Source organism: Apteryx rowi, unplaced genomic scaffold (genome assembly GCF_003343035.1).
Source record: "Apteryx rowi isolate R43461 unplaced genomic scaffold, aptRow1 scaffold_91, whole genome shotgun sequence".
NCBI lineage: Eukaryota > Metazoa > Chordata > Aves > Apterygiformes > Apterygidae > Apteryx > Apteryx rowi.
The window spans coordinates 478,603-498,914 of NW_020451216.1; the positions used below are offsets into that span (position 1 = coordinate 478,603).

The following is a 20,312-nucleotide window of genomic DNA, read 5'->3' on the forward strand; positions in this document are numbered from 1 at the left end:
GCGGGATGCTTCGCCCACTTCCAGCGCCGGATCGTGACTCGTGCTGGGCCGGGAAGAGTCCGCCTCGACTTCCAGGGCTCCTTGGCCGGATGCCCGTAAAGTCAGGAGATGGGCTCAAAAAGTGAAAAATGGACAACTTTAGTCCATTGCACTCTTTCATCCTTTTTTTTTTTAACCCTGTTGCTTTGCAGAGGGGAATTGGCTTTAAACTCTTCCTGCCCAGATTTGGGATGCTTTCATGCTTTGGGATGCTCCACAGGCAGAAAACCASCAGTGTGAAGTGTCCTCACTCATAGAAGTCCTCCTGCAATGCTGGAGGAGGTGGTCTGGGGACCTGGGCTGCTAGCAAATGCTGAAGCTGCAAGCGCCAGCCTGGCTCGGAGATGCTTCATTTGCCTCGCTTGCCTTGTCGCACCCTGCAAAGTGTGTATAAAACCCCAAAATATAACTCAGAGACTTCTTATCCACATACTCGTGCACAAAACCATAATGTCTCTTTGTGCAGTTTGTTATAAATAGACCGACTGGACGCTGATACTGGTTTTGGTTGCCTTCCTCTCTGCTTGGCTACACAAATGCCAAACCGTCTTAAATCTAAATGACTCGAAATATTTACAGCTGATATGTCGTCCAAGAGCAGGATAGTTAAAACATTAATTCCTTGCATTCCAGTGTATTAGGGCTTTACCCTGCAACTTGCCGAGCGCCAGAAATAGGACTTAGCAGCTTCAGTTCCCTTCCCCCCAACTAGACAGCCACCTCCACCCACTCCCCCCCCAACTTTAATGCTCAAAAAAAAAAAAAAAAAAAAGGAGGGAGAGAGAGAAAAAGAAAGGAATGCACATCTGGGCTAAATATTTGTTAGAAAGTATTCCCAGGATAGTGGGAGTTCTGGTGCCAGAGAGGAATTCCTGCGGGTTTGATCCATTGCATTATGTACTTGTTCCAAAAGCTGTTTTCAGTAAAATAGATGAGTAAGAAGTCTTAGCCAAGAACAGAATGTCTTTTTTGGCAACTAAAAGGAAGATAGGATTATTTTATTTCAGGTTATGTAAAAAAAAAAAAAAGGAGGAGAGAAGGTGGTAAAATCCTCCTGCACTCCGTGGTGCTTGGAGAGATTTGCAACTGCAAGCACAGGAGATCTTTTCTTTTTCTTCATGCTGCTGTGCACATTCTTGTGACTTCTATGTAAGTGCATGGCTATAAATGTGGATTTACGATTAAGACTTGTGGAATTACTGCAATTAAAATATCCTCCCTGCGTCTGAATTGGCCTCTGAGGCTTGTTGGCTGAGCGTCCAGCAGTTTCGGCGACATTGGTTTCAAGGCGGTGCTCGAGTCGCTGGCGTGAATTCTGCTCCCAAGGGCTGGGGTCAGGAGGGGAAAGCATTGGCTTTGCCTTGACAATCCTGTAGGACTTTTTGGGGGGAGATGGATGTAAGCAGACACTGATGGGTGCAGCCCTACCGTATCTATATGGTGCATAGTTCATGAGAAGGATCTAAAAACTTGACCTGGAAAATGTTCCAGCCTAAAATCAGGAAACAGGAAGAGGGGGAAGGCATTATGGGAGAACGCGAATGCGTTTTGGTTGGCGGGCCACAGGTTCTCCAGAAGCTTTCCCCCATTAATGGAGAATCATGTTTGCATGATACCTACCTTGTGTTGACAAAACAACAGGTATTTTGAATACTACAGCGTGCCAAAGGCTTTTTTTCTATGTATTTGGCTTATTCCTAGAGATGGGAGAGATGTGTGCAACTTCCTTCTTTCTTCTGTTAAACACGCCTAATCAAGGATGATCATTTTTTATGGGGAAAAAAAACCTTGCACTATCTAAACCATAGCTTCCTTGGCTCTGGCATTGTGTTTGTGTTAGTCTGGGTAGTTTACTTGAGACAATACTTGGTTTTTCTGCTGTGTGGTTTTGGGGGGAGGCTGTGCAGCTCATGCTAAGTGACGGATGCTATTGTGTTAGCATCTCGTGGTCATGCAGACCAGTTAAACCATGTAAARACGGGTGCCATCCTTTATGCTGCTGCTCCCTGTGCCCTGGGTGTTTCTAACCCCAGGCTGTGGGTTGGAAAGGTCTTGATGCTCCCCAGCGGGGGCAGCTGCCTCTCCCTCCTCCCAGCCAGATACGTCCCTGGAGGCAGGACTTGGGGCTGTGCTGAGCAAGGAGGGAATCGGGTGTCTGTGCTTGGGGAGAGGCAATCCCTTGAGGGGAGGATCTGGCCCTTGGAWGGATGGTGCGTGGGAGGTGGTTGTGGCCCACAGCACCATAGGCGGCCCATGAGCAGAAATTGTGAGGGTAGTAAGTCTTAGGAAGCAGCCATTCGCGTTGGCGTGGAAGGGGGAAGAGAGGGTCCTGCAGCCAGTGATCTTGGCCAGACCGGCGTTATTTCCCTGGGACTTATCTTCATTTTAGCTGTGCGACCTTGACTGCTCTACCACCCTCCTGCATCTCCTGGCAAGCTTGGATGTAGTCAAAATTGTACCCGCGCCCATTTGTGTTTTGGCTTTTGCTACTTTTTGCGAATCCTTCGGCACAAGGGCGCTCGTCTTTGCCGTTCGCCGTCTGTCCTGCTTGCGCGGGGACTTCTCAGAGGGCTTCTTTCTTCCTCTGGTGGCTCTGAGGTGGCATCCGTGGCCGGTGACGGATCTGGAGGCTGGGACTTCACGAGGAGCCACTGCTGGCCAGGAAGGCTGGAGGAGCAGAGAGGCGTTGCTCTGCCGCTTGCCATTTCTTGCAAAGTTTTTGGCTGCTCCTCGTCTTCGGCTGTGGAAGTGGGAGAACCAGGCTGAGAAATCCTCCAGCCTCCGCTGGGGCTCGTTCCAAGCCCTTGCCGCAGGTGACACGTTTGGAGGGTTTCTGTGCTCCCCTTCGTTCCTTAGAGCAAGTGGGTGCCTTACACAGAAAGAAAAAAAAGAGATTTGAGGTTTCTCGTCACAGCTTGGTTTGCATTTTGCCTTGCACGGGCCAAGGCAGCGAAGGGGTTAATCCAGGTGTCAGGTAGGACACACGGCAGGCAGCGGAGGGGCTGATGGACGCCGGCCAAATCCACCTTCTCCCCATCTGTTTTGGAGCCAGCCCAAGCAAACCAACTGGCGGCAAAACCACCTGCAGCTCCAGGTCCACGGAGAGGGACAAGGCGGCTCCGCGGTGGCCCGGCCCAGCCCCGGGAGCAGAGCGCCGCCGTGCCGGGCCCTCTCGGCACATGCTGCGGCAAATGATTAACTTCTTGCAACCGCAGAACTGATTCCGTCCRGCAATTTTTAACCTTTTAGGGGCTCGCTGTTTCCCGGGAAGCTGCTTGTGAACATGATTAATGGGCGCTTACGGCAGGCTTCGGAGGCACCAAGCGTGCTTCTGTAGCACCAGGTATCACTGTGCAAGCTACTGAGATATTTAAAATCCCGTCGCTAGCAGGTTTTGAAGTCGGGGGGGTTCATGTTGTCTGCTGGTAGCTGTCAGCAGGGTGGTTGTTTTGGAGACCTGAATGCACGGGCAAGGCATGCAGAAGAGCGGGCGAGAAAGCGAGACATTTCTGCTTACAACGGACAAATTCGGCCCCCTGGGAGTGTTTGCAGTTGGCCCGGCAGCACTTGTAGTGGCCTGGCCGAAGAGTGTTGAGGCCGGTTGCCGACCGCCTCCGAGGCACCCTCCGACACAGTGCCAGTTTCAGGGATCCCTTTGGCTTTGTGCAATATTTCCGGTTTGCTTTACATCCCGGGCTGGCCGGTGGCATCCGTGCTGCCTTTGCTCCCAAGACGGGTTTTGCTTTGGACCAGATGATCTCCAGCGGTCCCTTCCAACCTCAACCATTCTGTGATGCTGTGCTTTCCCCACCCTCGGCGGTGCTTTCGGGCCGCCGTCGCGGTGCGCCAGCCTTCGGGGCCGCTGCTCATCCGAGCATCAGGTGGCCGAGATCGCTCGCGGAGGAAGAGGAGCGGCGGTGGCCGGTGCGTTAGGGAAGCAAAGGTTAAAACACCCAACAAAGTTTCTCTTTTTTGTTTTTTTTTCTTGCTTGAGCTGATGGAAAAGCAGGAAGGAGATTTAGAAACGGAGACCAGCGCCGACCTACTTTGTTTTTAATTAGCTACGTTGTTTTTAATTGCTACTACGCTTGATACATAACCCAGCCTAAACAAGAACAGCTTATTGAATGGGGGACTGGCTATGAAAGGCACCGGGAGGAGAAGGGCCGTTCTTCACAGCTGATATATTTGTATTTCAGTGCTTCATTTAATAAGCCTGTTTCCCCAGGGGGCTATAGCAAGTAAATCTTGCCAACAGATTGTTCTCCGCAAACGGGCTTATTTTTGCAATTAGCAAGACGTTAAAGCTGTAACTGCGCCGAAAGTGAGCTGGGTGAGGAGTTAGCATAAAAGAATTAGTAAGCAAAGCGTGATACTTACGGTTTGATAACATTTGCGTTGATTGAGTTCGTTTCTGGGCGGCGCATCGTACGCGATGGTTTGGTTTTCRGCGAGAAAAATGGGAAATTTGGCAGGCGTCCGCGGAGACCCTTAGTACGGTCCGCTTGTGTGGGGGGCACCTGGTGGGAATTGCCCCCAGGGTTGAACCAGGTTGACTTGGTGCCTTGCCGGGGGTTACCACCATCGTGGCTCGTCCCCGGGAATTGTCATCATTTCCCTCGCTTAATTTTGCCTTTCTCCCTTGTTTTTCAGGTATATGAAAGACACGGCGCCACCATGAGCGGGGTATTGAAAAGGAAGTACGAAGAGCTGGGAGATGATGGCACCTACTGCTCCTCCTCCTCCTGCTCCCCGCTGTCCTCCTCCTCGGCTTCCTCCGGCTGGGAATCAGACGAGGAGAGCTCCCGCGGAGACACCAAGCCCAGCTCGGCCTTAACGCCCAATTTCACCCGTGAGTAGCTCATGTCACCAGTGGCAACGAGCCTCCAGGGTCCCCAGGGTCAGACAGCGTGTTTCTGTACCCCTTGGAGCACACCTTCACGGGTGGAAGTGGCCATGACACCCACTTCATGTCATTAAGCCCAAYGATTTATGTTGTTTTTTACATCAGCTGGCGTTTTCAGGGTAGTCTTCCTCAGCYTTCCTCCCAATATTTGTTATTCGTTGATAACTTTTTTGCAGAAGTCCGAATTTCCAAAACAGAAACCTGTAGGACCTGAGCCTGCAGAGCTGGACAGGTGTCTTGAAGCCAATACTGTGGGTCCCTCCCCAAATCCCTCAACTCACTGTCAAGCTGTTAAATGGACAACTCTTAAACAGACAGGCCAGGCCCATAATGTTAGTTTTTTAAAATGATTAACCAGTAGCTTAATTGCCATTTCAGAGCCCGTTTCCTGAGTAAGCTGGGTGCTCTGCCAGGGACCGTGACACATTTGACATTGCCTCCGCTGCTCGTACAGCTAAACGCTACTTTGTTTTCTCRGCAAAATCAGTTTGGAGAGCTTTTTAGGAAAACACGCCGGAGACAAGGTTGTAAAAAATCCTTATCAGCCAGGCAAAGGACGAAAAAAACAATAGGGGACCATCTTCAGTGAGGAGGAATAGTCCATCCTAGTAAATCATGCTGAACACCCACTGTACGTAGCAGTCAAGGTCCACTTAGCAGACATACACAAACACGCAGTGGTCTGAAAAGGCTTTAGAAGTCTTGTAATAATAAAGAGTCTCATTCTTGCTCGTCTTCTTAGGTTTTGGGACAAAACAATGAACTTTTTGTATTCCCTGGCTCAACTGGAGAAGGGTCAGGAATGGAAAAACAGTTTGGAGGGGGGAGGGAGGGAGAAGCGAATGCCGAAGTGTAACAGCTCCGTCGATAAGGGATCGCGGCGGTTAACTCGCCTTTCGACAGAGAGCTAACGTAGCAGATCGAACGGAGGGCACTACAAAAACGCGAGGCGCGGCGCGGCGATAGCATCAAAGCGAGCGCAGAGCCCGGTTCGAAACCCTCCGCGAGGCAGCAGAAGCCGCTGACGCAGCTGGCGAGGCGCTTTTCTGCAGGTGAAACCGGAACGCCGCGTTTCGGCGAGCGAGGCCGGCCAAGCGCGGGCGCACCTCGCYGCCCCGGCCGCGCTTCCCCCGCCTGCGGGCCCGCCAAGCCCCCGGCGTTCGGGGCAGTCGTTCGGGTTCGGGCTCTGCAGCTCTGGCGCCGGCTCCCGCCTCCGCCGCCCCACCGGACCGCGCTGGGGCGTCACCGAGCCCTTTCGAGTATTTATTTATTTTTTTCCGTATGCTCCATGGTGGCAACTGAGACGTCCGTGTCTCCTCCCGTGAGGGATTAGCAGCGGACGGGACCCAAAAACCCCCCAACGCTGTAAATTTGTGCTTGGCTTTTGTTCCTGCCGTGCTCATATTGCAGAAAAAGCAGTTCTGTAACCCAATATGAGCGCGATCGGCGTTCCCCTTTTTGCGGCCAGGGATGTCCGTGGAAACTCGCTGGCTCTCAGGTTGCCCCTGCTGATTCATCCACCTCCATCTGTCGCGTTTGCGCTAGCAAATGTGCAGGGCCAGGTAACCCTGGAGAGACCCTGCTTTAAATGGGCTGTAGCGTGTTTCAGCAGTTGCAGATGAACCAGAGTCCTGTTTTGCCTTGTTTACCCCGGGATCACCTGCGCGGAGATTAACGTCTTTGCAGCTGCTCTCAAACGAGCCTCTTGAGAATAAACTATAGATTCCTAGTTCCTCCCAGAGGATGGTGAAAGGAAGTACCAGCAAAACAGCCATTTCGGCTCTTTCATGCTCGGCTACGCAAGCCCGAACCACGCCGCCGCCACAGTGTCCGCGCTCGGGCATCCCGGGAGTGGACCTCGCTGTCCCAAACGCGGGACGGCGGCAGCCTGCTGGCAGGGCACCCCAGTCTGAAGCAAGACCGGCCCGTAGGATGTTGTGTTGCTTGTTTGTTATGCTCTGCTGCACTTGAAGAATAAGCAAATCTGTGTTTCCTGGAGGAGATCATGCGGGAAGGAGAAGCAGCAGCAGCTTCTTAGGGTGAAGCTGCTCAGCAGTTCTGCAGCATCAGGGCTTGGCCTAGTTTCTCTCCATCCATTTTCCCTCTTTGAAGACTTAGATCCTAAAGCACAAGGAGCTGATGCCAGGACCTTACCCTGCCGCGTCGCTCTTGAGAGAGTAATTGCGAGTCTTGTCTTTACGTAATATTTACAGCCCCCCGTTTGCGAGCGTGGCCCTCCTGACTTTGTGTGCTTTTCCCATTTTTAGCCACGTCTATCCTGAAGAAATCCAAGCGACTAAAGAAGAACAATGTGGAGTTTGACCGGGTCACTGTGTTTTACTTCCCGCGCTGCCAGGGGTTCACGAGCGTGCCTAGTCGCGGGGGCTGCACCCTGGGGATGGTGAGCAAGCACAGCTCCTCCAGGCAGTTCACGCTAGCAGAGTTCTCGAAGGAGCAGGAGAACGTCCGTCGGGAGAAACTCGAAGAGAAATTAAAAGAAGAGAAGTTGGAAGCATTGAAATGGAAAGTGAGTAAGAGCGCGTGAATATTCATAGTTAATAGTCACTTTTTATTTGGGGCCTCTCTGGGACCTCAGGGTGTAAGTCCTTGACCTTGCTTTGATCTCCAAAAAACACAGACTCCAGCGTGGGATTTTCAGCTCAGTTCTCCACCCTTGGAAGGTGGCAAAAAAGATGCTGAATTCCATGTGTTGGTTATCTGTCAGGTCTTTAGGTGAGACCTTAAGGAGAGGCCTGTGTCCTCTGTGGCCTTTGGGCTCTCTGGGAAAAGTCAGGTTTGTCCTGGGGGCCGTGACCCAGATGTTGATCCCAGAGGCTGCCACCACTGGAGCAGATCTTCCCTTTCTAGTTTCTCCCGAGCCTGGGTGTTGGTGGCTACTGATTTGGTCCCTTTTCCATGATTTTCCCGGCCGCGCGGAGCTCGGTGGTCACAGCGGGTCCCTAACGCTCTGCCCATGCTTTGCTCCCAGCTGACCATGAACGGCACGAAGGAGTCGGAAGAGGCCAACCAGCTCACCATCGAAGACATCTCTGACGACGACATCGACGTGAGCAACGTGGACCTGGAAGATGGCTTCTTCCTCCAGCCCTACCCAGCCAAGAAGAGGCGGGCGCTGCTCAAAGCCATGGGGGTGAAGAAGATCGACAAGGAGGAGAAGCGGGAGCTGCACAACATCCGCCTGTCGCGGGAAGACTGCGGCTGCGACTGCCAGGAGTTCTGCGATCCGGAGACCTGCAGCTGCAGCTTGGCGGGCATCAAGTGTCAGGTGGGGCACATCGCCGCGGCTCCCGGGCAGCGCGCCACCGCGCGTCCCGCCTGGCAAAGAGGGAAAGGGGAGGGCACGGGATGGGAGACCCGAGCGGGAGCGAAACGTGAGACCGCACGCAGCGAGCGGGTGCGTGGGCAGCAGGGCCAGAGGGGAAAGCCGAGGCTCCAGCTGGCTCTGGGGTATTAAAAGCAGTGGTTTGGGGCAAGAACGGAGTTAAGCCACCCTGCAAAACACATTCGTTCTAACCAGCGAGAAAACCTTCCAGAGACACCATCCATGTCACATGGGAGCATCAGCCGAGCGTCAGCCCATAGCTAGCTGTAGAGACCACCTGCAAACGAAGCCGGTGGAGTAATTCCTATATTTTCGTTTAGGGATTTTATTCTTTTTTTCCCCCCCCCTCTCTGATGGATGTGTGCTCGGCTGTGTTTCGGGAGGCATATTTCATATTTTGGGGGCCACTTAAGCACTAGGTGCTGTGGTCAGCCGATTGGTCTTGTGCAGGGAGGGTGTGCGCAAACCGGTGCTCTGTGCGTGTGTCACAGCCCCCCTCTAGTGGCTGGTCATAATTCGGATATGACGGTACCACAGATGCCAGCTAGACAATTTGTCCTCCCTCTCAGAGAGGGACAAAAGCTCACGGTATGCACATATATTAAATAGCGTGATGCATATATATTAAACCTCGTATTTGCCCACTGTTTTCCACATATATTTCCTTTTTAAGGGTTAATGCTTTGCATTTCTTTTTACCTGTTAACTTTCTTTCAAGTACACAGTCTTAAGCTCAGCTGAAATTCATCTTTTTTTAATGACAACCCTCCAAAAGAGCAGAGTGCCTTTTTTCTATTCTTTTTTTTTAATCTTTCTTTTAAATCTCTTAGCTGTTTTTTTGCRCTGCGAAGGTGGTTTCTTAGAGGCAGTGAATAAAGGGCGGTTTCAGTTTTACTAAGCCRTGCTTCCCATGATTTCGTGTCGTGGTTTCCTTGCTGCTTGCAGTGGCTCTCGCAGTGTCTTGGCAAAGAGGGGACGGGGGTAGGACACTGTCAGGCGTGGGTTGGTCCCATCAGTCTAACCCCGCGTTTGCTTGTTCCCGCGGCAGATGGATCACACGTCGTTCCCTTGCGGTTGCACCAAGGACGGCTGCGGAAACACCGAAGGGCGAATCGAGTTCAACCAGGCCCGCGTGCAGACCCACTTCATCCACACCATTATGAAACTGGAGCTGGAGAAGAAGCAGCAGAGCAGCGAGAAAACGGCYGAAGGCGCCGAGTCCTCCTTCCGGGAGAGGCTCCACCAGTTCGGGTGTTCGGTAGGGAAGACCGTCTTCGAGGAAAGAGCGGTGCCCCTGACGCCGGCCTTCCAGTTCAACATGGACCTGGAGACCATCGGGGAGAACAGCTGCAGCAGCGACATGACGGACTCCTCCATCTCCTCCAGCCCCAGCGAGGACCTGGAGGAGCCCTACGAGAACGGCCCCTCCGACAAGTCCCAGTCGGACGTCGACGACGACGGCCTGGCGAGGATCCTCCACTTCAACGACTCCGACGTCGAAGAAAACAGCAATAACTGCCAGGACAACTTGAGTTGCTTCCACCCCGCGGATTTCTTCAGCGCCGGCATCGAAGAGCAGTGCGGCCCCGGCGCAGAAAAGGCCAGCACGGGGGGGACGGGCTCCGGGCATCTGTCCCACCTCTCCGAGTGCCTGGACGAGAACGCCAACCAGGACGCGAGCTGTTTTCTGGACGAGGCCGCCCACGCGCACTGCGATGGGCTTTCTTGCTGCGCTTCGTCCTCGGCGGAGCAGTGCTCCAAGAGCTACACGGATCTCAGCCTTTCCTCTGACTCCTTGGATTTCTTTCAGTCCTTCTCAGACTATAACTTGGGACCTCTTTATAACTCCTTAAAGGAATACGAAAACCTCGATAACTTCTCAGCGTTACAGTTTCAGTTGCCTAATTTCCCTGGCTTCCCACAAGCTGGAGATCAGGGCTGCTGTTTCTTGGAGTCTCTCATCGGGTTGTCTGAATCTGTCCCAGAAACCCCGGCCCCTTTCACAGACAATCAACTTTTGGAAGATGCCATTAAGTCATCGCTAATGGAAACGGTGAAAGTTTAGGTGCGCCCCTGGGGGGAGGGAGGGAGGGAGGGAGGGCAGGAAAGCAAGACAGCTTTGGAGCCCCGAAACTAAAACTGAAGAACAGTCGAGCGGACAAACTTTCACCGAGAGGAAAAYGTGCTACGAGAAAAGAACTTTCTAAGCAAACGAACTATTTTTGGTCTTTGTAGAACATGGACGTTTTGACATACTGCAGCTACAATCAGTTCTCTTGCTGTTTGTGCAAAATTTATAAACTTTCATGGTGGGGTGGGCGGGGGGAGGGGAAAAGACTTTCAAGTATGAATTTCCTTGTGTTTTGTATGGAAAGACCTGTTGAGAAATGCTCCTTGTTAACATTGCCAGTCGTACACACAGCCCCTTCGAGAAACTTTTCAGTGTTGCAGAAACTTTTTAAGACACCTTTTGAAGCTGTATTTATTGTGAGAAAATCATGATTTGCATAAGAGTTAGCCCAACGTGCTCTTATGTTTAAATCCAACAAGGTTTACAGAAGAGATCCGTACACTATATGCATAATCACTCTTCATCTATTTATTGTGAATTCCAGAATTTTAAATAGCCACCGAAGCTTGAACTAGCATGAAACCTTATTTAAATTGGTAATACCTCAGATGTATTATGTGTACAATCATATCTTTTGCATAATATATCTGTATTTATTTATTTTTTACCTGTAGTACATGAATAGCACTGTGGTTTATCAATGACCTGGAAGGGCAATAAGGTCTTTAGCAGCACACATCCTAAAGACAACACTGTTTTCCGAGCCTGAAAGGTGTTGACTTTATCTGACGCCTGTCGGGTCTTCACTTAACATTTCTGAAAGAGCCTAACACGAGCGGGTGGGAGGGGAGGGAGAGGGGGAAACGTGCATAACAGCATCCTTTGGTAGCTAACAGTCCTTTAATAGACATGGTAACAGGAAGGTGTGCGATATCCGTAATTCTGCTGTGGAAAGCAAACGAGCAAAACCCTAAACTATTCAAGGAATAATATGAACTAACTGTATTTAAACAAACAAACAAAAAAAAAGGAAACCSTTTTCATAAATTATTTCGTAATTTATTTAATTTCCTAAGGATTTGGCCATGAGATCGTTAACGATCGGTTATGGTGCCTGAATGTGCAGAGGAACYGTGAGCAGCGGGAGGTGGAAGGACCTTCCCAGCCCGCGGGACTCCGGGAGAGCAAAGCCAACGGCAGCGACGCTGTGCTCGCGCTCTGGATCTAAGTCAGAAAGGTCCAGGATATAAGAGCTCGCAAACCTAGTGGGCCAGGTTGTTTTGTAGGTAAATCGAGTAGGAAAGATGGAAATGAAGGTTATTGGGTTATTTATTGTTCCAGTATGGTTTTAGAGGGAAGGAAAGGTAGCACCTAAAAAGAAAGCTGAAAATTGTGAAGGCTTTTTTTAAAAAGAACAAAAAAGAGAGAAATCATAGCATTTAAGAAAGGTATTAGAGGCCTTCTTGGGCTTGTGTTGTTTAAATGAGTCCGAGAACATGACACTATTTGGCCATTACGTATAATCGGACATAAAATCTGTATGTCGGTGATACACTAAGTGCCTACACCAGCAGCACGAGCGCGTCGGTCCGGTTTGCATCTCCGGATATCGCGCCAGAAATCTGCCAGCTTTCGCTTCAGTTTTCCAAGGTGAAATATTTGGCGGTGCCTGAGCCGAGCGACAGCCGGGGAGGGGCGAGGGGCGCGCGTCGCCCCCGCGGCACCCGAAACGCCCAGGGCACGGGGCGACAAGGGACGGGAGCGTGGGCTCCACGATCTTTCCTGTGGCCGGACGGCAGAGACGATTGCGCTGTTCAGTACCTGCTAGTCGACAGATGATCGTTGCAGACTAATTGGCGCCAAGACGCCCTTCGCCACCCTGCCAGCAATTTAGGAAATTTTGGCGTACGAATATAGCGAAGACTGTTTCTGTTTGTTTTGTTTTTGTTTTTTTTTTAATTATTATTATTATTTAATTGTACATCTTCTCTTGCATTGAGCCGGTCAACTTTTTAAGACGGATACGTATGGAAACGAAGCGGGGCTGCCGCGGTGGTGCCGGCGAGCGCCGACCCTCGCGGGAACCAGCCCCGCGCTCGCCATCGCCCTGCGGGACCAACCCCGCGTGGCGGGAGGGCAGCTGTAGGAATACTACTGGCAGATGGAGGATTTCCTGGATAAATATATATATATACTAATATATATATATATATATATATATAATTTTTTTTTTCTCTCAAGACTGAAAATCCCCTTCGGTTATCTTCTAGGTGGTAGTTTCTATCCTTCAGACTGCATCAAAAATACTGACAGTTAAGAGTCTGGTACTGTTCTGTATTTATTGGCACTAATATATTTGATAACATTCCTAAGTTTCTCTGCATATATGTATTTATATATATAAAATATATACATATATTTTATATATATATATATACACACACACTTTTTTCTAATGAATGATGGGGATAGACTCCTGCCTTTGTGGACTTTTTTTTTCTATAATTTATTCATTTTACTTGTGTTGGTGCCAAAAAAAAGATTTTTTTTCTTTTTTTTTCAAGGCACTGAATTGTAAATATATAATTTTTTTTTCTTCTCAGTATCTGTGTAAAAAGTTGCCTGTTAAACAGTTTAAAGACTGGGTATTTATTGACACAATCTGTAATTATCTAATGTATTGATTGAAACGCTTTGGTTTCAACATAGCTTTATTTTAGCTTTCTTTGTGTATATATTGTGATTATGTTGCTTAAAGGTACAAGTAAAAAAAAAATGCTTTATTTTTACCTTATCCATTTTCATTTGTTTAAAGAAAGCATATTTGTCTGCAGCTGCTGTCTCTCATTTCATCAAAGCAATATGAAGAAATTTCCATTACACTTTCAATAAAAGAATTTTGTTTGGATACGGGACTGCCTTTGCCTCCTTCCTGGCTATTTCAGCACAGGCGTTTGCTAATAGTTAGTCTTCACTCTAGCTCAAAAACTTGCCGGACCGTTGGCGTGGAAGTTACGATGGGTGTTGTAGGTGTTTTGAGCGAGTCCGGCTCAGGGAAGCCGGCGCTGGGCTCTGCGAGGCCGGCAGAGCYGGTAGGTGGCTCGGTGGCAGGTGTCACCCCCTCAAAGGGCCAAACCTGCATGGGTGCCTGGCGGTGGGAGCCCAGGGCGGTCGGTGACCCTCCGTGCTCATCACCTCGCCGACATCGACACCCAAAAAAAGCACAGGGAACGCTATAGGGTCCAAAAGCCCTTGCAAGTGGCAGGGAAGAAGATCTTGGAGATGCCCACAAGTCCTTCTGGCGTCCTCCCGGGGGGGGGTGTCTCCTAGCCAAGGGCTGACCACCGCCTCGGTGAGCCCTGGCGCCAGGCCGGGAGAGCAGAGGTGCAGGGCGCACGGCTGGGAGACCCCGGCAAGCAGTGTCCTGGCCCCGTGATACGCAGGGAGGGGACCCTGCGCCCACTCGGCTCGTGCCGGGCTGTGGGGTGGTCTGGCCCAGGGGATGGTGAAGATAGGTTTGAGCTGGGAGAACCCTTCCTCTGAGCTGTCGCTCTGCCTGAGCCTTGCCTCCAAAAAACAAGTGCTCAGCAAAGTGTCRGGAGAGCACCTTGGCAAGGAAACATGCTGCAGCCATATCAAAGCCCAGCGAAGTCCTGACCCTGCGGGCTAGGTTGCCTGTCCGTACTCTTCATCGCTGGCCAAAAGGTCACCAAGACCCAGCATGAGCTGGCAAGACCCTGAAGACATTTCCTGTGCCTACAAAGCCTGGCTGGAGCCTTCTTGAAGTCCTAAGAAAAACAGTTTAATTGCCTGTGGAGGCCAGCACCATGAAGCGGTCCTTTTTCTTTTCTTTTTTTTTTTTAAGCAGTCTTGAATGGATTTATGTGTCCCCTTGGCCCGGAGAAATATCAAAGCGGAGCCTTCAGCCTGTCCCGATTCCGGCTTCACCTAACGAGGGAGGCTCTGGGACCTGCTTCCTCCGTATTTCATGCAGACAAGAGGGCAGCTTCTTGAAAGCAGTCCAGTTGCTGTAATTAATTCTGGGTGGCCAGGCCTGGAGAACAAGYGTTCCTGCTAACAAAGCTTTTTATGTAGTAACTTCCTGGCGCCTTCTGACAACTCGCAAAAACGGGGCGTTCAGGCCCCCGCAGACTGATGGTGCAAAGCAACCGCGGGGCGGCCCGTCGATGTCGGGGGGAAGGAAAGCACGTTCGTCCTCTCGCATGCGTCCCGGGACAGATGCTCATCCGGAGGGCAACACGCAACGGCCTCCCCCCACCGCCCTGCCTTGCAAACCCACCACCTGCGGCGTGCGTGAAATCAGCCCGTCRCCCCGGAACGTCTGCAGAAGCCCAGGTCGCGGGATGAAATTTTGCATTGGATGCCCCCCGGTTTGTAACGCGGTGGCAGGTTAGCCGTGCTGGGGTTGCGGCATCCACGAGGCCGGGGCAGAGGGTGGCAGGAGACGCYGGTGCTCGAGTTTGTCAGTTGTGCTCTGCGACGCGTGGCCGCCCAAGGGAAAAAGAGCGCTGCAGAAAAAAATGAGTGAATGCAAATCAGAGAAGTTCATGCAGAATGCAAGCTATTTTCAGAAATACCGGTCTTTTACAGGCTTGATATCGGTATTTAAACCCCTCAAAACCTAGTCTGGATGGGAAGGAAAAGAAAAASTCTATTGCAGAGGTGTTTTCCACTGCCATGAAAGTGATGCTAATGCATGAAAATAATACACATGCCCTTGTGTTGAACAGGTAACCTTTTAGTTCAGCAGCAGCTCTGCAGTCTTGATTAAGAAAAAAAAAGGATTTTACTGCTCTTTAATCCTGCAAAGAGCCCATTTGTGTAGGGGTGGGCCAATCCTTTCCTTTCACGATCAGGAAAACTGTTGGCTAAGTGTTTATGGCTGTACCTTTGCTCCAAGTCAGCCAGTTTCTGTGCTGTGACATGGTGCCACCAGGTCTTGTGCTGGTGAGACACAGGTTACCCACTGGTCCCAGGCCTGGGACCAGGCAGGAAAGGATCTTTGGGGTGATTTGGTTAATAAATTTGGGAGAAGGCTGTTGTGCGCATATTGCTTGGCAGAGCAAGGCCTTTGTCCTGAACGGCATCTCCTGCAGCTGTCTGTTAGGACACCCGTGGCGCTGGCCTTTCAGCTGTGCCACTGCAATTTTCCCAGTGCAGCTACTTGCAGTGGACCATGACAATTGTTCTTTGAAAGYTGCTTCCTGCTCCATCAGTGTCAGTCCGTGCTGAGAAGAAGGAATCAAAAGGGGTATTCAGTCCCTCTTTGGCCTCCTTCTGAAATAGCCTTGGGACTTAGCGGTAGCAGTGACTTTTTTTTTTTCTTTATAGAGGTAGAAATCAGTGTGTAGGGACTGTGGTCTGGCTGCACTGTTTCCAGAGCTTGCTTGGCAAGACTGCAATGTCCAGAAGGCTTTTGGGGTGGTGGACGCATCGTGGAGCAGACCTTATTTCCTGGGATGAGTGATCCCTGAAATTGGCTTGGGCTTGCTGCACATTTCTAGCGACCAGGTCTTGTGACCTATCTGYTCAAGGCTGAGCACCCCTGGGAGACACTGCGTACTCATATTTCTCCATGGCTTCCTCAGGAACTGATCACCAGGCTGGGTGGGGGTCCTTAATCCAAGGCTGGTTGTGAATAAAGCAAGCCTAGCTCGCTTTGTGGCCATTTGTGTGGACACATCCGTCCTTGGGAGCGTCTGTAGCAAACATGCTGGCTTACAAACACTCCCTRTCGCCCAAAGAACCACTGTCTATGAGCAGTAATGCAAGCAAGCCAGGCATCTCCATCTGGRTGGCAACAAAGCGTGTACAACTGGACAGAGCACAGATTTACAGAGAAGATGAACTGCTCCCTTGAGTCCTTTGACTCTAAAGGAAGCCCAGGGTGAACAGCTCAGACGTAGTCAATCTCACTAGTGTCAAATGTACTCAAATGCACCACTCAGATGAATCCTACCCCCTCAATATCTTCCCAAGGTCACACGGGATGTTCGTGGTGCAGCTTAGCATCAGCTTTGTCCCGTCACTCAGCCTTAGCCCTCTTCTGCCTCTCTTGGCTACCCACGTGGCATGGAAGTCAGCCCAAACCAACGCACCCTGCCAGGCAGATGGGTTCAGGCTGAGCTGAAACAGGGCTGGAAAATGTTTTTTCAGAATCTGTTAACAATAACTGTCCGCTGCTATCTGACGGTTCGTCTCCACGGTCGACCGCCYGGAGCACTTCTTGTGTAAGAAGCTGCTCGACAATAGTTATTGCAGAACAGCCCCAGTTAAAGACACTCTGTTCTGGAATAACCATCCCTTCTATTCCAGGATGAATAGCGTGTTTCCAACGCGGAGTTGTTTTTTTCATAGTAAGTGTTACCTTGGGGAGGTATTCTGGCCAGCGGGGTCAGGGAGCCGAGGTGCCAGGTGTTTCTCAGCTCCTCGGACCTGACCTGACCTCCGGGTAGGTGTTCATGGACCAAAAATAACGAGAGCGGTGGTGGTGGTGGCATCCCATGAAGCTCCCCGTCTTAGCCAGAACTGGCGGCCTGAACTGAGAAGCTCCTGAGCCCCGAACAGCACTTTCTGCTCTTAGGGGAACTGGGAGAAAGGAGAGCGCGCGCAAGCCAGAGAGCTGCACGTGTCGCCGAACACGCAGTTTAACCCTTTCCTGGACAAGCTGTGTAAGCATTTCTTTGCTTTCGTAACCATAGGAACGAGCTATATTTGCTGATAGCGTTGCCCTGGCGAAACGCTGGCCGAATCCCAGCAGCGCTCTAAGCACGCCCGACCTTCTGTCGTAAGGATCGTTAAAGATCTTTTATTTCTAAGGACGTCCTGGGAAGCAACCCACTAACCACTAGCAGATGTGCCTTTTACCCAGCTGCTGTTCTCCAGATACGTCCCGAGGAAGAAAAGCCACGTGCTGGAGTTCGCCTCACCCTGCAGCAGGTTACAGGCACATTGCAACTGTGCCGGGATCTGCCGTGAGAAACCAGGAGCTCCTGCTGGCAAAAAGAAATGGGAATGCCACCAGCCAAGAGCAATATCAGCTCATTTCTTTGGCTGCTCCGCATCTGCCATGTGACAAGAGATTAAAATTGCTGTTACAGTCCCCAGGTGTGTGCTGCTGCCGCCGAGGGAGATCTCCACTCCCGCAGTGGAGGCGATGGCATGATTTTAAAGCGACTTTTGCATTGCCTTGGTCTGCAGCTGCGTGGAGCAAAGGTCCACTCTCCAGCAGCTGGGGATGGGGGCCAGGCAGCAAAAAGATTCATTTGGGGACTGTCGGTGGTTTCAGCTTACTACGCCCGTCCTCCTTTCCCACGCACGCACAGGTCGTGGGCCGTCTCTCTGCTGCTTGGGGCATTTCAGGCAAGAAGGCTGAATAAAAATATCTTCAATATGCAGATGACTGTCGGGTCCAGAAATGAGGGTTTCTAGAGACCACCTGGGTCGAAGCCAGTTCCCCGCGCTGCCGGGCGATCGCAGAGGAGCCGTTAGGAGCGATCAAGGGAACCCTTATGCCTCGCATGCCCAGTGAGAGCAAGGGCTACAAGTCACTTCTTGCTACTGCACCCAAGGTCTGGAAGAAGGTAGCACAAAAGAAAAATCACAGCTATCATGTGCCACAGGGACACAGCAGCGTAAATTCACCGGGTCCTGGCAACAGCGGGGAAATTATGGGCGGATGCAAGCCAGCCCCACGTTGCAAAGGAAAGCTAAATAAATCCCAGAATTAGCGCAGCCCTCAGCCTCCGATCTGGAAATGGCTTTCACCAAAGATGCGGGAGCAGGAGACAGCCACCAGGCACCTGGGTCTGACTATAGCGCAGGACTAAGCCCTTGAACACAAAGGAAATTCAGAATTTGCACTCAGCAAGGCAACAACTGCTTTTCAGCTAGACTCTTCCTGCTGAAAAGCACAAACTTCAATCCTGCACCATCCAAATGTGCTCTTTGGAGCAGAAACCTAACCTGGGAATTGCACTCCTATCTTCATGGGTTTGCAGTGTGCAGCAGAGGCATAAATCATAACTGCTGGGTATTGAATTGGAAGCAAAGGAAATTCACCCAAGAATCCCATCGTCTCATTTTCCAGTGGCAATACATTTTTGTAGGCTGTGATCTGCTCCCAGAGCAGAGAAACCCAATTAATTGAATAAACTATTTCTAACAAATTATTTGCTGGGCTGTAAAAGCAGCAATAATTAACAAACAACAGCAAAAAAAAGCTCTTTAATGCCTATTATGTAATGCGCTGTGAAGACTGCATGCGTTTCCCCCGCACAGAAGGATCTGTTTAGTCATCTTTCTAATTTATGGGGTCTATGCATATAATTTCCTGTTATGTTAATTGTACTCCAATTGAGAGAAGAATAGACCCCATTGTACTGATTCAGCAGCCGCAGGAGCCGCCGGTCGTAGGTTTTTCAYCCCAGAGGGGCGTGCGGAAAAGGCACGAAGAAGTAGCATCCCTCCGCTACCGGCTCCCCTCTCCGGGGGCCACGAGGGTCGGCCGGCCGGCCGGCCGCAGGCAGCACGGGCAGCCGCAGTGCTGCCTCCCCTTCGCCTCGGCGTCTTCGCGGGCCGCGGCAGGCAGCGGGAGCTGGCAGCCGCGGAGCAAAGCAGCCTTCATAATAGCCTCTTTGTGCCAAGAGGAGTTTATGTTTGATTTGAATAGTATGCAAGAGAAGCCCTGGAGGAGTTTCCCTCGGTGATTCAGTATCGTGTCTCTGCAAGGCTGTAACTTTAAAGTGACAGACGCTTCGCCTCTGCACGGCAGAATTTCAGCGGGGCCGCAGAGCTATCTAATTTTATTTTTCATGTTATTCTTGCTGCCCCGGAAAGGAAACAACATTTTCGTTGAAGTCCTCCTGCTTTTTYATCCCAGCCGAAGCAGCCTGCAAGCGCTTGCCTCTCGCTGTCAATTAGAAGCTGCTGCAAACCCTGCCAAGCCATTAATGCTGGATCCCATTTTACATATTCATTGGACCAGATCCTGATCTAAGGCAGCCCTGGCAGAGAGGAGCCACTCTGGGAATCAGGCGAAACTCTTTCTGATTTGATTTACTCCTTGCCAAAGCAGGGCTGAGGCCAGATGATTTTTGGCACACCCCAAGACAGACGTGCGCAAACCCAGCGACGCACGCGCATCCAATTTATGCATCATTCGACAGCGGGAGGTGTTGCTCCTTCCCATTGCCTGGGGTCGGCGATGGGGTGTTAAATGGATGCGATTCTACCTGTCACCTGCAGACAGAAGGGGCTGAGCTTTGCTCGTGGTATTTGCTCCTTCGTCGTGCTGCTCCGTCCTCGTTTGTATGCTCCCTGCCTCGCTCTTCCTTGCTCAGGGCTTTTATCACTCTCTTGCTCTTCTTTTTTTTCTGCATGCAGCCATCATGTAGGCCTTGCTTTTAGCATTCAGAGGCACGGAATTACTCATCTCCCTGTTTTGATTCATATTTTGATTGTGCCAGTGTCTAAAAAAAGAGTTGAACCGTGCATTTAGCCAACAGACTAGAAAGCATTTCTCTTCTGGGTCGCAGAGCAGCGTTCAAAAAAGGGGTGAGTCATTTTATGACCGACAACAAGCGGAGACGGGCCATGATGCAAAGTTGGAGCATGGGGCATTTGCACCACCAGGTTTGGCTCGAGAACACGACCCGCCATGGACAAAGTGCCAGCAAGCTGTGAACCACCACATCTCCCACAGCTTGAGGTCGTGCTGGTTCGAAACACAGGATGTGGTTCAGCCCTGATTCAATGTACCTAGATTGGCTGGCAGCGGATGTTTCTCATGTGTCCCCATCCCTAGGTCTCTCTTTGCTGGCTGGAGGAACCCTGCCAGCCCCCAATCCAGGGCTGGTGATTTCTTTTGTACCAGAGCCAAGGCACATTTTAGCTGGTAGGAAAATGCAGTTGTGCTTGTACAGCCCTGGAAC

At 51.0% G+C, this 20,312-nt stretch overlaps 1 protein-coding gene across 2 annotated transcripts; it reads left to right on the forward strand.

Moving 5' to 3' along the window:
- The first annotated feature begins 4,654 nt into the window (after nucleotides 1-4,654).
- On the forward strand, nucleotides 4,655-10,366 carry CSRNP1 (cysteine and serine rich nuclear protein 1). Of its 2 annotated transcripts, none has more exons than XM_026091584.1 (4): nucleotides 4,655-4,891; nucleotides 7,213-7,472; nucleotides 7,935-8,231; nucleotides 9,337-10,366. In XM_026091584.1, exons 1-4 carry the CDS (start codon nucleotides 4,717-4,719, stop codon nucleotides 10,351-10,353), a joined length of 1,749 nt encoding a protein of 582 aa, XP_025947369.1. In that variant the 5' UTR covers nucleotides 4,655-4,716; the 3' UTR covers nucleotides 10,354-10,366. The 2 variants fall into 2 exon arrangements, with proteins under 2 accessions (XP_025947369.1, XP_025947370.1); XM_026091585.1 differs by lacking the exon at nucleotides 4,655-4,891 and adding an exon at nucleotides 7,067-7,122.
- The last annotated feature ends 9,946 nt before the right edge of the window (nucleotides 10,367-20,312 follow it).